This window comes from Oryctolagus cuniculus, chromosome 6, assembly GCF_964237555.1.
Source record: "Oryctolagus cuniculus chromosome 6, mOryCun1.1, whole genome shotgun sequence".
In the NCBI taxonomy this organism is placed as follows: domain Eukaryota; kingdom Metazoa; phylum Chordata; class Mammalia; order Lagomorpha; family Leporidae; genus Oryctolagus; species Oryctolagus cuniculus.
In genome coordinates this window covers 44,751,348-44,765,097 of record NC_091437.1, presented here as the reverse complement: position 1 = coordinate 44,765,097, position 13,750 = coordinate 44,751,348, and the positions used below count along the sequence as shown (strand labels likewise).

Genomic DNA, 13,750 nt, shown 5'->3' with positions numbered 1-13,750 from the left:
AATGCGGCTAGAACCGGCACCAGGGGTTCAGACACTTCAGCGTTACCAAAATCACCTGGAGGAGGTTTCAAAGCTCAGGACGCAGGGTCTCAACTCCAATTTCCGGGTTGGCAGAATTGTCTGGCGCAGGGGAACCAGAAAATAGGCGAAACCCGCCTAACCTCAGAACCCCGGCCGTCTGGGCGCGCAGGGAAACTGCAAATCCCGGCGTGCCCCGCGCGCCGCAGGCGGAGAGCCGGGCACTTCCGCCCCACGCAGCGCCCCTGCCGCCACGTCTCGACGTGTCACCGGCAGCGCCGTGGCTGTGGCAAGGGAAGGAGCTGACGGAGGGAGTTCAAGGCGGCGGGCGGCGGCGGCGGTGACCCCGGCCTGGACCTGCCCCGGCACGGAAATATCCAGGGGTCCGTGGGGAGCAGGAAAGGAAGGGGGCGGCCCGAACTGCGCGGGCAGGATGTTGAACATGTGGAAGGTGCGGGAGCTGGTGGACAAAGCGTGAGTATCGGGACAGTTGTGGCCGAGGCCCACGCGGGGGAGGGGAAAGGGGAGGTGGTCCCGCGCTCGGGGTCGTTCGCGTCACGCCCCCCACCCCGGCCAGCCCCATCATGGCGGCGGCCGGCTCCCTCTCCGGTCCGGGGCCTCGTTCCTACCGGCGAGGCTGGGAAGGGACCCTCCCCCGTTCAAAACATTCTCTTACCCTTCTTCTCGCCTATGCAGGCCTTCCTATCTTTTCCCCTATCCCAACCCCCGAGTACGGAGCCTTTGGTCAGAGGAGGGGCGGCTTATCTGGAGCTGGGTCACTGCCTTGGCTGGAGCACTGTCTTGGCTCCAGGCTCTGAGCTTTGCCTCCTGGGCAGCAGGGACGGCTTGAGGGTGGGGGACGCAGTGCACTGGCCCTCGGTGTCCCTCAGGGTGTGGAACAGACAGACCTTAGGCTTGTTCGGGGAGTGTCTTTATTATTATTATTATTATTTTTAACCTTGCTGGGCTTTTTATTTTAAATCCTAATGAGCTTGAGTGTTGGAGTGGGTGGTAGGTGTAACAAGTGGCCATTGTGGTCAGGCTGAAGTTACTTAAGAGGAGACTCATGGTCTGCTTTTCCAGCACTAGTGAAAGTCAATCATCATATAACTTAGTGTGGTTATTCTCTTTTGTTTCCTTTAACACTCCACTTCTTTTCTTGGTGGGCCACTTGTTCCATTCCGTTTCATTAAGAAGTCATTAAGGAATTTCCCCTAAAAAAATAAAACATTCCAGCTTCATATCCTGTTGATCTGCTTTTAACTTTCCAGACAGGTAAAATAGCCAGTACATACGTGACTTTCTTTAAGACTGGAAAAAACTTCAGTGACTTACTGCAATAAAAAAATCTTAACACTTAAATAGAGTGTATCAGATATAACAGTATGATCTAGGCCAGCAGGAAATGAAGTTTATAAATTCAGCCAACCCTTCCTTTTGAGTTTTAGTGATGATTATGCAATGTGTGGTGAGAAAGATTCATTTGTGCCACCCACCTAACCCAAAACCAGGAAGTGTAGATGGCAAACTTCTTGACACCAGAAAACGGCATAATGCACACTGGTTTGGATAGTAGATCAGTTAAAACTAGAGTTTCACCTATTTTAAAATTTTTTATTCAACCAAAAAGACATTAGAGTGCCTAAGGAGCACAGTTTGCACACCTGCAGAGCTGTGTTCAAGCATTGTAACCCTGGGCAAGTTTCTTAACTTCACAGTGTCCCAGTTTTCTATGGTAGAAAATGAAAATAATGATACCTAACTCAGAAGGTTGTGAAGATTAAATTGCACATAAAGCAGTTTAGTAAACTTTTGAAATTATACCAGATGTTCTGCATTTTAGAGTGAGATAAACTTAATTAAGAGAAACTGCAGGTTTGAGAAGTGTTTGCTTTAATAATTTTTTTTTACAAGTGTTCATTTGTACATTAAACCCTTCTGATACTTTTGGGCTGTTTTGCTTTTATATACCCCTTGCTTTTGGGTACCAATTATAACAAAGTAATGGTTCACCTCTAGATCCAAGTTCATTAGGAAATGACCTTATTTTAAGATTTATTTATTTATTTGAAAGCCTGAGTTACAGAGATCTTTTATCCACTGATCCTCTGCTCAAATGGCCACAACGGCCCTGGCTGAGCCAGGCCAAAGCCTGGACCTGGGAGCTTCTTCCTGGTCTCCCATGTGGGTGGCAGGGGCCCAGTCACGTGACTGTCTTCTGCTGTTTTTCCAGGCTCATTAGCAGGAGCTGGATTAGAAGTGGAGCAGTGAAAACTCAAATCCCCATTGATAGGGGATCCTGGCTGGCATCACAGGCAGCTGCTTAACCTGCTAAGCTTTAATGCTGATGCCTCAACTTTTTTTTTTGACAGGCAGAGTTAGTGAGAGAGACAGAGAGAAAGGTCTTCCAGTTCACCCCCAAATGGCTGCTACGGCCGGTGCGCTGCGCCAATTCAAAGCCAGGAGCCAGGTGCTTCCTCCTGGTTTTCTATGAGGGTGCAGGGGCCCAAACACTTGGGCCATCCTCCACTGCCTTCCCGGGCCACAGTAGAGAGCTGGACTGGGAGAGAAGCAACCGGGACAGGACCAGCGCCCCAACCGGGACTAGAACCCTGGGTGCCAGCGCTGCGGGCAGAGGATTAGCCAAGTGAACCACGGCGCTGGCCTCCCCCAACTTTTTAAAAACTTTCCAAAACTACCTCTTTCTTTCAAGTCCGAGGAGTGCAAAAGAAAACCGCCAACAAACAGAGTTATTTTAGAGGACTAAATTTATGGTACTTAAAAATTTGAAGAAGCTGTACAGTTTTCAGATGGTAGAATTCAAGGCCATGTTCCTGCTATGGGTGTCTTTTCTAATTTTTTATCTTTATCACTAATTTTACTAATCTGCAGGTTAAATTCACTGTGTGAGTAGTTATCAGGTCACCTAATGGAAGACCTGTTCTTGAAAAATAACTTTTGTCTTCCTTTTTATTACCCAATTTAGAATGGAAATTGAAGCAAATTATTCAAGAATGTGTAAGAATGTTGCTGCCAAGGACCTTTTAAAGCTTTTGTAGGTGTTTGACACATGATAGTATGTTTAGAACATGGGGTTATTTTACTAGCTACTCAGGATTTAGTTTTCGTCTTTCACTAGCACAAAGAGAAGAAATTTCTTCCCCCTAAATGTAAACATCTTAACAGAACATGTACCTGTGTCAGTGTGTCCAGTTAGACTGTGTACCTTAAAATACTGTAGTTTAAGTGAAGCAAATCTATTGAATGCTCTGTCAAAGGTTTAAAATGATGACACTTAGAAATGAAGAGGCAGTGAAGTGATTAAGGGCTGCTCTGATACCTCAGTTAATAGACTCAAGGCCTGTGTGATAGGTCACTGGATTAGGGAATTTGAGGGGTTGGGTTCAGATTCCGACTTCGCCTTTTAAACTAGCTGTGTGTGTGATCTGAAACAGAATCATATGAATCTACAGATTTTGGGTTCACTCTCTGTAAAATGAAGGGACTGGGCTAAGGTTAGACCTTTTCCAACTTTGATGGCAATTTAGAGAAATGAGTTTCCATCAAGGAAGAAATAATTGAAACTAGTGCTTCACAATAGCAGGTAGAGTTTAGGCTGGAAAGGGAAATTTTTCAAGTGATAATTAGTAGATGTGTATTTGAAATTTTTTGCAATATGTACAGTTCATGACTCAGGAAAATTGGGTCTTACACTGCATATCCTCATCCAGTGAAGTTTACTTCAGAAAGAAAAATGTACTTTCAAATGAGTTCCCTAGAGTAGCTGCTTACTTATTTCTAATGTAGTAGCAGTTCTTAAGTATAATGACGTAAGTCAAACATTGACTTTTGAGACCTTGAAGACTTTGGGAAGGTGGGAGGATATTTTCTACAGTTGTTACACTTCCTGGTGGTATTAAATGGATCTGTTTATGCTGAGCATTGTGGAACTGAGAGAAAGCAGATGGAGCCATAGGCTAGCCGAGCTTGGAGTGCCAGTTTCCTCCTACTGGTCGTCAGGTTGCATAAGAGGCAGCTGTGGCAGGAAGGGGTAAGTGGCATCACTCCTAGTAAGAGGGACTAACTTGACCATAGTCATCCTGTGCCTTACAACCCATTATTTGAGGCAATGCTAAAATTGTATCTGTTTCTGTTTCTCCTCCCCATCACTGATATAAATTGAAAGTTGCTGCAGTTCTGTTAATTTATTATTATTATTATTAAAGATATATTTGAAAGAGTTAGAGAGGTAGAAACAGAGAGAGAGGTCTTCCATCTGCTGGTCCACTCCGCAGATGGCCACAACGGCTGGAACTGCGCCGATCCAAATCCAGGAGCCAGGAGCCTCCTCCGGGTCTCCCACGTGGGCGCAGGGGCCCAAGGACCTGGGCCATCTTCCACTGCTGTCCAGGCCATAGCAGAGAGCTGGATTGGAAGAGGAGCAGCCGGGATTGGAACCGTTGCCCATATGGGACGCCGACACTGCAGGCCGGGGCTTTAACCTGCTGCATCATAGTGCCGGCCCCCAGTTCTGTTAATTTTCTCTCCAGGTTTGAAGAATGCCGTGAAGATGACACAGCAGTGGTAGATCAAAGCTGCTATTTATTGTTCAAGCCCAGCCAAACCTTCTCTTTTCTTTCAGAGGGTGATGTTAGTGGTAAATCTGTTTTCATCAGTTGCCCTTTATCTTTTTGTAGTAGTGATTCAGAGAACTCTGGCTAAGGTCCTAAGGCAGCTGCTATAGATCATCCATTTTAAGTTTTTCTAATAATGATGGCTTGCATTTTCACCATACCTTATTTTTGTTGTAGTATATTTAGTTGTTTTTAGTTCTTAAAAGTTTAGATATTATACCAGGTTCAGAAGTACCGTTCTAGTCTAGCTGACTCCAGAAAGTACTGTTGTAGTCTAGTGCTTTTATACAGAGTACTTCATTCAGTTATTTCAACAAGAATAGATTTACTATTTATTGACTTAATACTGAATTTTCTGAACTCACAATGTACAATACCTGCCTACAAGAAACTTCCCACTACAAACATGCTACAACTGGTATGGATTAATGGTTTTACTTTTCTTTCTGCACACATTTGCCCCCTTATTTTTCCTGTCTCACCCATGAAATCTCTGTCCAGTGCTTCTTGGAACTTAAAAGCAAAGATAAGATGATAGTCAGCTTTCTAGTCTTCCCATGTCAACTTTTCTTTGAACCAATTGAAGGTAATTGTTATTGTTAAAAAAAAAAAAAAAAATTAGTCTCCTAGTAAGTAGACACCAGTAGGTACTAAGAATTTAATTTCAAAGAGAAAGTAATTTATCTTCTACTGGCATCTGGTAGAGAGATTTCCTGTAGTTTAAATTAATCTATTTAGTACTATTATCAAGGTGCTTTTAAAAATCACTTAGCTGCCTCTTATGTTTTCCTGAGCCCATTAGTGTTAGTTTACAAGTAGTTTTTCATCTGTTTACTGATAATGTCCACTAAAAGTACTTAGTATTTTTTATTTTAAGTGCCAGTCACTAGTACTCCTAGGTTTCACAGTATGGCTCCGTTGTTGAGTTTCTTCCTGTACTCCTCTTTTTTCCTACTTATTTCTAATGTTTATTTCCTATTTCCTTTAGGAAAAAAGAAGCCATATAGACAGCTTAAATATCTTTTTAACCTTCTGGAAACTTTATTGTTTAGGTTTGCTATCTACCTGGGATTTTTTCTAGTTTTTGTGCTGAATTTCAGGTATTTCCAAAAATAGATAAACTGCTGTGGTGAACTATTGGGCACTTGACCTTGCCTCAACAGTTTCCCTAATCTTGATGAGTTATACTCCTAGCTATGACCCCCCAAACCATATTATTGTCAAGCAAATCTCAGACATCTTGTTTATAAATACATCAATCCCTAAAGTAAGGAATTATCTTTTCAAAATTATAATCACTATATCATTATCATGCCTTAAACAAAAAGTGATTCCTTAATATCAGGTACTCAGTATTCATTTCTTAATTGCTTCAGAACTCCTTTTTGTTTTTGATGGGTGGGTCTAGCCTTTAATTGTCTTAATCCATAGATTGAAGCACTCTGCTTTCTTTATCCCTAGCAGTGTCTTTGTTGAGAAAATAGGTTGTTTGCCTTTTTCTCAGTCTGGATTTTACTCATTGCATCCTCATGGTATTGTTTACATTTTCCTCTATTACTCTATAGGTTCAAAGTATGTTTTTAGTACTTTTAGTGTTCCTGTATATAAAAAGTTATCCTTCAGACTCAGCTGCATGTTCCTTACCCTTCTGATAAAGCTATTTAACTGTGTGTGTGTGTTTTTTTTTTAAGATTTATTTATTTGAAAGGCAGAGTTACAGAGAGGGAAAGACACGAGAAGAAGAGAGAGGGAGGGAGGGAGGGAGGAATGGATGGATGGATTGGTCATCCATCTGCTGGTTCACTCCACAAATGGCCACATCAGCAAGACTGGGCCAGGCCAGAACCAGAAACCTGGAACTCCTTCCCAGTCTCCCACATGGGTGGTAGGACCCTAAGTATTCGGACCATCTTCTTGCTGCCTTCCCACACACATTAGCAGTGTCCTGGATTGGAAGTTGAGCATCCAGGACTCAAACTGGCTCTTGGGAGGGATGCCAGTGTTGCAGGTGGCAGCCTTAACTTGTTATGCCACAATTCTATCTAACCCATTCTTTTTTTTTTTTTTTTTTTTTTTTTTAAGATTTATTTATTTGTTTGAAAGGCAGAGTTATAGAGAGGCAGGGAGACAAAAAGAGGTCTTCCATCCCCTGGCTCACTCCTCAAACAGCTACAGTGGCCGGAGCTGAGCTGATCCAAAGCTAGGAGCCAGGTGCTTCTTCCTGGTCTCCCATGCAGGTGCAGGGGCCCAAGCACTTGGGCCATCTTCCACTGCTTACCCAGGCCACAGCAGAGAGCTGGATCAGAAGTAGAGCAGCCAGGACTCGAACTGATGTCCATATGGGATGCTGGCACCGCAGGCGGAGGCTTAGCCCACTATGCCACAGTACCAGCCCCTAGCCTGTTCTATTAAGGTATCCTTTTGTATGAACTTTACTTGTCCAGTCTAATTGTATGTGTTTATTAATTTATGTATTCTTTTTCAAATATTTTATTAGTTGAATAGGTCAAGTTATAAGAGAGGCAGAGACAGAGACAGTGACAGAGAGATTGAGAGACCTTCCATCCACTGCCTGTTTTACTCCCCCAAATGGCCACAATGGTGGTGGCTGGGTCTGAAACTCCACTGGTCTCTCATGTCAGTGCAGGGGCCCAAAGATGTGGGCCATCCTCTGCTGCTTTCCGACTCACTATTAGGGAACTAGATCAGAAGCAGAGCATCTGGGCTTTGAACCATTGCCTATATGGAATACAGGTGTGGTAGGCGGGCCACAATACTGGCTCACTATTAATTTATATTTATAGTAATTTGCCAGCCAAACTAATTTTTCCACTATAGGTAAGCACATGCAGGTAGTATTTAATGGATCTAGGAAGCAGTTAGTGGTTTGAAGATGAGCATTGGGTTGAAATCTTAGGCCTACTATTGAGGAACATTGGTCTTTGGCATTATAGTAGTGGCTCTGAATTTCCATAAATATGAGTGGAAATAATGATATTTGTTTTACAAGGTGAGATAATTATATGTGAAACACCTATTATATACTTGATATGTAATAAACTGTTAAAATGTCTTATTAGTTACACACAAAATAATATTTGGAAAAATCAAAGGAATACAGTGCTTGAGAGAATAGATACCCATTAGACTGCATTTTTGCAAATATGTAAGGACTATATTTATTTTTAAAAGATTTATTTTATTTATTTGAAAGAGTTACAGAGATAGGTGGAGCCGGATAGAAAGGTCTTCCATCTGCTGGTTCACTCCCCAAATGCCTGCAACGACCAGAGCTGAGCTGATCTGAAGCTAGGAGTCAGGAGCATCCTCAGGGTCTCCATACTGGTGCAGGGGCCCAAGGACTTGGGCCATCTTGTACTGCTTTTCCAGGCCATAGCAGAGAGCTGGGTCGGAAGAGGAGCAGCCGGGATTAAAACCAGTGCCCATACGGGATGCAGGCACTGCAGCCTGGAGCTTTAACCCACTGTGCCACAGCACTGGCCCCAGGACTGTATATATATATTTTTTTAAGATTTTATTTATTTATTTGAGAGGTAGAGTTATAGACAATGAGAGGAAGGGACAGAGAGAAAGTTCTTCCTTCCATTGGTTCACTCCCCAAATGGCCGCAACGGCTGGAGCTGCACTGTTCTGAAGCCAGGAGCCAGGAGCTTCTTCCCAGTCTCCCACGTGGGTGCAGGGATCCAAGGACTTGGGCCATCTTCTACTGCTTTCCCAGGCCATAGCAGAGAACTGGATCGGAAGAGGAGCAGCTGGGACTAGAACCAGCACCTATATGGGATGCTGGCGTCGCAGGTGAAGGATTAACCTGTGCCGTGGTGCTGCCCCAGGACTGTATATATTAATCTAAACTCATATTCCTTTGGACACTCCTAAAACTTTTAACTGAAAAAACAACTTAGCCTACATGTAGGAAAAACTCATTTAAATACCTGTTGTATGCGCCATGTGTTATTTTTACCAAATTATAAATGCTTTTACTTAGTATTTTAAAGCATATTGTAGAAATATCTGAACAGACATGTCAGGAATAGTCTTAGGAAGGACATGTTGCAACTTCCATCTGCCAATTCTTGTAATATTTTGTTACACTTGTTTTGTATTTTCTCAAAATTTTAAAGATAGTGCTAGTGTAAGACATTTCTTTCACAGCAAAATAATTCATTTTATGAATATGAATTGAAGCTCTTTATCCTTACGAGATTGAGTAATATTAAGAAAAGGAGCTCTCTGAAATAAGTAATGTCAAATTCATGATCTCTGACGTAGATGAGCAGCATGTACAGGAAACGACATTGCAAAGAGGGCTTTGCGGTTCTTTAACACACTTGCTCAAATTGACAAGAAATTGTTTTTGGCTTATCAGAGCCTTTTATTCTGAAAATTAAATAAAGTTAAAGGAATATAACATTCTCATGTTGGAGTCAGTTTATAGTTATGGCTCGTGGATAGATTTGGCTATTGAATTACTAATTTTGAGTCTTAATGTGCAGTAATAGCCATACATGTTTTTACTTAAGAATATTCTGTATGGTGGGATCTGGTCTTTGTAATTAATAAAATAGCAAATAAAAGAAAGAATAGTCTAGTCCGCCTGCGGCGCTGGCACCCCGGGTTCTAGCCCCGGTTGGGGCACCGGATTCTGTCCCGGTTGCTCCTCTTCCAGTCCACCTCTCTGCTGTGTCCTGGGAAGGCAGTGGAGGATGACCCAAGTCCTTGGTCCCTGAACCCACATGGGAGACCAAGAGAAGCACCTGGCTCCTGGCTTTGGCTCAGCACGGTGCACTGGCCACAGCGGCCATTGGGGAGTGAACCAACGGAAAAGGAAGACCTTTCTCTCTGTCTTTCTCTCTGCCTTTCTCTCTGCCTGTCAAAAAAAAAAAAAAAAAAAAAAAAGGAAAGGAAAAAAAAACGCCTTCTTTGACATGAATTTTGTTTAGTTCTAAATTTTTAGGAGAATATGTAAAATCTGCATGATTCTAATACATGTTTTGCAATTTTCACACAAACTCACCTTTATGTGGAAAATATGCATGCATGCTTTTGAAATGTTTTGCTCAAGAATTCTCATCCAAATAAACTTACGTTGTAATAAAGATCTTTTTTGAAAATTCAGTTTCATATTTTTCTTGCCTTTTGTTTTCATGCGTTTTTAATAACACACAGAACAATACAAGTAATGTTGAACTTAATTTCTATTTTACTCATTTGTTGTCATTTTTTAAAATGACTTAAGTTGTTTGGCTGGAACACATGTTTTTAATTGTAGTGAAACTGCCATTTAGACTTAATTTGGTACATTTGTCTTATAGCTATGAGTTCAGTTCTGGATGAGGTTTTTTTTTTTTTTTTAAAGATTTTATCTATTTGAGAGGTAGAGTTACAGACACAGGGAGAGACAGAAAGGTCTTCCATCCACTGGTTCACTCCCTAAATGGCCACAAGAGCTAGAGCTGGGCCAATCCGAAGCCAAGAGTCAGGAGCTTCTTCTGGGTCTCCCACATGGGTACAGGGGACCAAGCACTCAGGCCATCCTCTGCTGCTTTCCCAGGCCACAGCAGAGAGTTGGATTGGAAAAGGAGCAGCTGGGACTAGAACTGACGCCCACAGGAACTGGCATCACAGGCAGAGATTTAGCCTACTACACCACAGTGCCTGCCCCCTAAATGAGCTTTTGAAGTGTGCTCATTTCTCGTGAAGTCAATGCAATTTTTTTTTAACATTTATTTATTTGAAAGGTAGAGAGAGATGTTCTGTCCTCTGACTCCCCAGATGGCTGCAGCAGCCGGGTCAGGGCCAGGATAAAACCATGAGCCAGGAACATCATCCTGGTCTTCCACATGGGTGGAAAGGGCCCAAGCACTTGGGTCCCACTGCACTGCTTTCTCAGGTGCATTAGTAGGAAACTGGATTGAAAATGGAGCAGCCAGGAGTCAAGCCTGTTATATACTGGCCTATACAAAATAAAACTTTTAATCCTATAATCTGTTCTCCACGTAACAGCAAGAGTGGTTCTTTAAAAATACTAAGTTGTATCTTCCTAGAACCCCTATTGGGTTCTCTGATGACACTCGCTGCTTACTGGATTTCATGTAATCTGGCATTTTTCTGGCTTCTGTACCTCATCTCTCACTACTCTGCCTTGTTATCTCCATGTTGTGTGGGCCTCCCTCTTGTATTACATAGCATACAGTGGCACATAACACTTTTTCTCTGTGCCTGCCTTCTTTTGTTTATAGGTAGCCATCTGCCTCTGAAATTAAGCTTCTTGAGGGAACAGTGACTGCTATTTATCACAGTGTTACCAACTACTACTAAAGTTCATAACATAGTAGGTGCTCAGTAATTATCTTTGAATGAATATGTCCGATTTCATTAAGTCAGTACATAGTACAGAAGGTGTCACTGAAGTCCCAATATTTCTGCTAATAAAAGCTAATAGTTATTGAGCATTTGCCATGTGTAGAAGCTGGACACAGAGAAGCCTGGCATCTTGTCATTGGTTACATCTGAAAAACAGTCTAATATTAAATCTAGGTGATCTCTTTTGAGAACAGTGTTTGCTCATCTTTTTTTTTTTTTTTTTTTAATTTTTTATTTATTTGACAGGTAGAGAGAGAGAGAAAGGTCTTCCTTCCGTTGGTTCACCCCCCAAATGGCTGCTACGAGGAGCAGCCAGGACTAGAACCCAGCACCCGTATGGGATGTCGGTGCCGCAGGCATAGGATTGACCAAGTGAACCACGACAACAGCCTCCATGTTTGCTCATCTTTTAAAAGACAATACTGGGGCCAGCGCCACACTGCGGTTAATCCTCCGCCTGTGGCGCTGGCATCCCTTATGGGTGCCGATTCTAGTTCCAGCTGCTCCTCTTCGGGTCCAGCTCTCTGCTATGCCCTGAGAAGGCAGTGGAAGATGGCCCAAGTGCTTAGGCCCCTGCACCTACATGGGAGACCTGGAAGAGGCTCCTGGCTTCTGGCTTTAGATCAGCGCAGCACAGCTCTGGCCATTGTGGCCATTTGGGGAGTGAACCAGCATATGGAGGGTCTCTGCCTCTGCCTCTGCCTCTCACTGTTTGTAACTCTACCTCTCAAATAAATAAAATCTTTAAAAAAAAAAAAAAACATAATACTTAGGATTCTGAACCAATTCAGTGAGAGTATTTGTTAATTTTTTCCTGTCCAGCTATTATAAAAATTTTTTAACTTCTTGTAGTATTATGAATAATGTCTGCAAATTGGGTGACCGTTAATGGAAGAGAAGCAAACAGATGTTTCTGTAGACAAAAAAGAAAATATCAACTATTATGACTGTTTTCTGTAATCAGTCCCAAGAAATGAGATAGTCATGAACTGTATCATTCTTCAGACTCAGTGGTCCTTTGTAACCAACTTATACAACTTTTTTTTTTTTAAATTGATTTATTTATTTGAAAGGCAGAGTTACAGAGAGGCAGAGAGACAGAGAGAGAGAGAGAGAGAGAGAGTTTCCATCCACTGGTTCACTCCCCAGATGGCCTCAAGGGCCAGAGGTGTGCCATTCTGAAGCCAGGAGCCAGGAGTCTCTTCCACTTCTTTCAGATGAGTGAAAGGGCCGGAGGACCCAGGCCATAGCAGAGAGCTGGATTGAAAGTGGAGCAGACGGAACATGAACCAGTGCTCATATGGGATGCCAGCACTGCAGGCGGCGGCTTTAACCCGCTATGCCACAGCGCCGACCCCTACAACTTTTAAAAGTCTAATAATTGTTTGATCTTTATGTTGTGGTCAGTTTGATGTGCCTGTAGTGCTAATGTCTTTTTCGTCTTAATTTCTCTACAACTTCTTCTAGTTTTTCTTATGGATCATTCAAAATGATCATTTAGGAATAATTTTCCTTGGTTTTTTTTTAAAAAAAGATTTTGTTTATTTGAGAGGTAGAGTTGGGGTGGGTGGGTTTTCCATACTCTGGTGGGACAGCTGGAGCTGGACCGATCCAAAGCCAGGATTCATGAGCTTTTTCCAGGTCTCTCACGTGGGTGCAGGGGACCAAGCACTTGGGTCATCTGCTGCTGCTTTCCCAGGCCACAGCAGAGAGCTGGATCAGAAGAGGAGAAGCCATATGGGATGCAGGCGGAGGCTTAGCCTGCTATGCCACAACACCAGCCCCTTCCCCTAATCTTTTATGTACCTGACCAAGTATTGCATTTTTGGCATAGGTTGTAAATACTTAAATACTATACAATAACTCAATACATTGTTGATTTCCTTACTAATCTTAATCATACCTTGTAAAGATCCTTCAATAAGTGTTTATTATTAAACACCTACAATGAGTCCTGTAGGGTAGGGTAGGTGTGAGACAGACCTTAGGGCTCTGGTGGACAGCTTAAGGTTCTGTAAAGCAGATGCATTCAAATAACACACACAAAAAAGGAAGGGCATGATACAAGATTGTGTATCCAAATTTGGATACTATAAATTCTGTAGAAGAGTGGAAGAAAACAAGATTGAGCAAAAGCATCATGAAGGAGATAGAGCATGGTATTTAAAAAGAATATTTTCTGGGAAGACGATGTGGCCAAATAAGGTATCAAACATAAAGTAGAAACTCTGAAACACAGGTCAGATGACGTAGGCTCACTGATAAGACCCCACTCCCAATGGTTTCAAGGATGAGATGACATCAATAAATACTCTTGAGAACCTGTTCTCTGTAAGGAGGTCTCTGTTCTACCCCAATTGAATAGTCCAAACTAAATAGTTTGAACCATAGATTTCTTTTTTGAGAACTTAAAGAAAAAGTAAATTATAAAGGTTTTCAAAATTTTAGTAGTGAGATTCTGTAAACAGTTGTCTTCCTATCAGAAAAGTTGAGTTTTGGGGTGCGTGTTTGGTGCAGTGCTTATGGTGCCGATATCCCTTATCAGAGTCTCTGGGTTAAAGTATCAGCTCTGTTCCTGATTCCAACTTCCTATTAATATATACCATAGGAGACAGCAGCTGTTGGCTCAAGTAGTTTGCTGTGTGCCACCCATATGGGAGACCCAGGTTGAGTTCCTGGCTCCTGGCTGTTGTGGGCATTTGGGAAGTGAACCA

The 13,750-nt window shown here is 42.5% G+C and overlaps 1 protein-coding gene across 2 annotated transcripts in view; it reads left to right on the top strand.

Moving 5' to 3' along the window:
- Positions 1–266: 266 nt before the first annotated feature.
- Positions 267–13,750, top strand: part of CLINT1 (clathrin interactor 1) — a 70,008-nt gene continuing 56,524 nt past the window's right edge. Inside the window, exon 1 of one of the 2 annotated variants that reach the window (XM_008255332.4) lies at positions 267–492. In XM_008255332.4, the coding sequence (XP_008253554.1) occupies positions 452–492 (41 nt within the window). In that variant the 5' untranslated portion in view covers positions 267–451. The remainder of the gene's footprint in view (positions 493–13,750) is intronic. The other variant, XM_008255333.4, reaches the window with a different exon arrangement.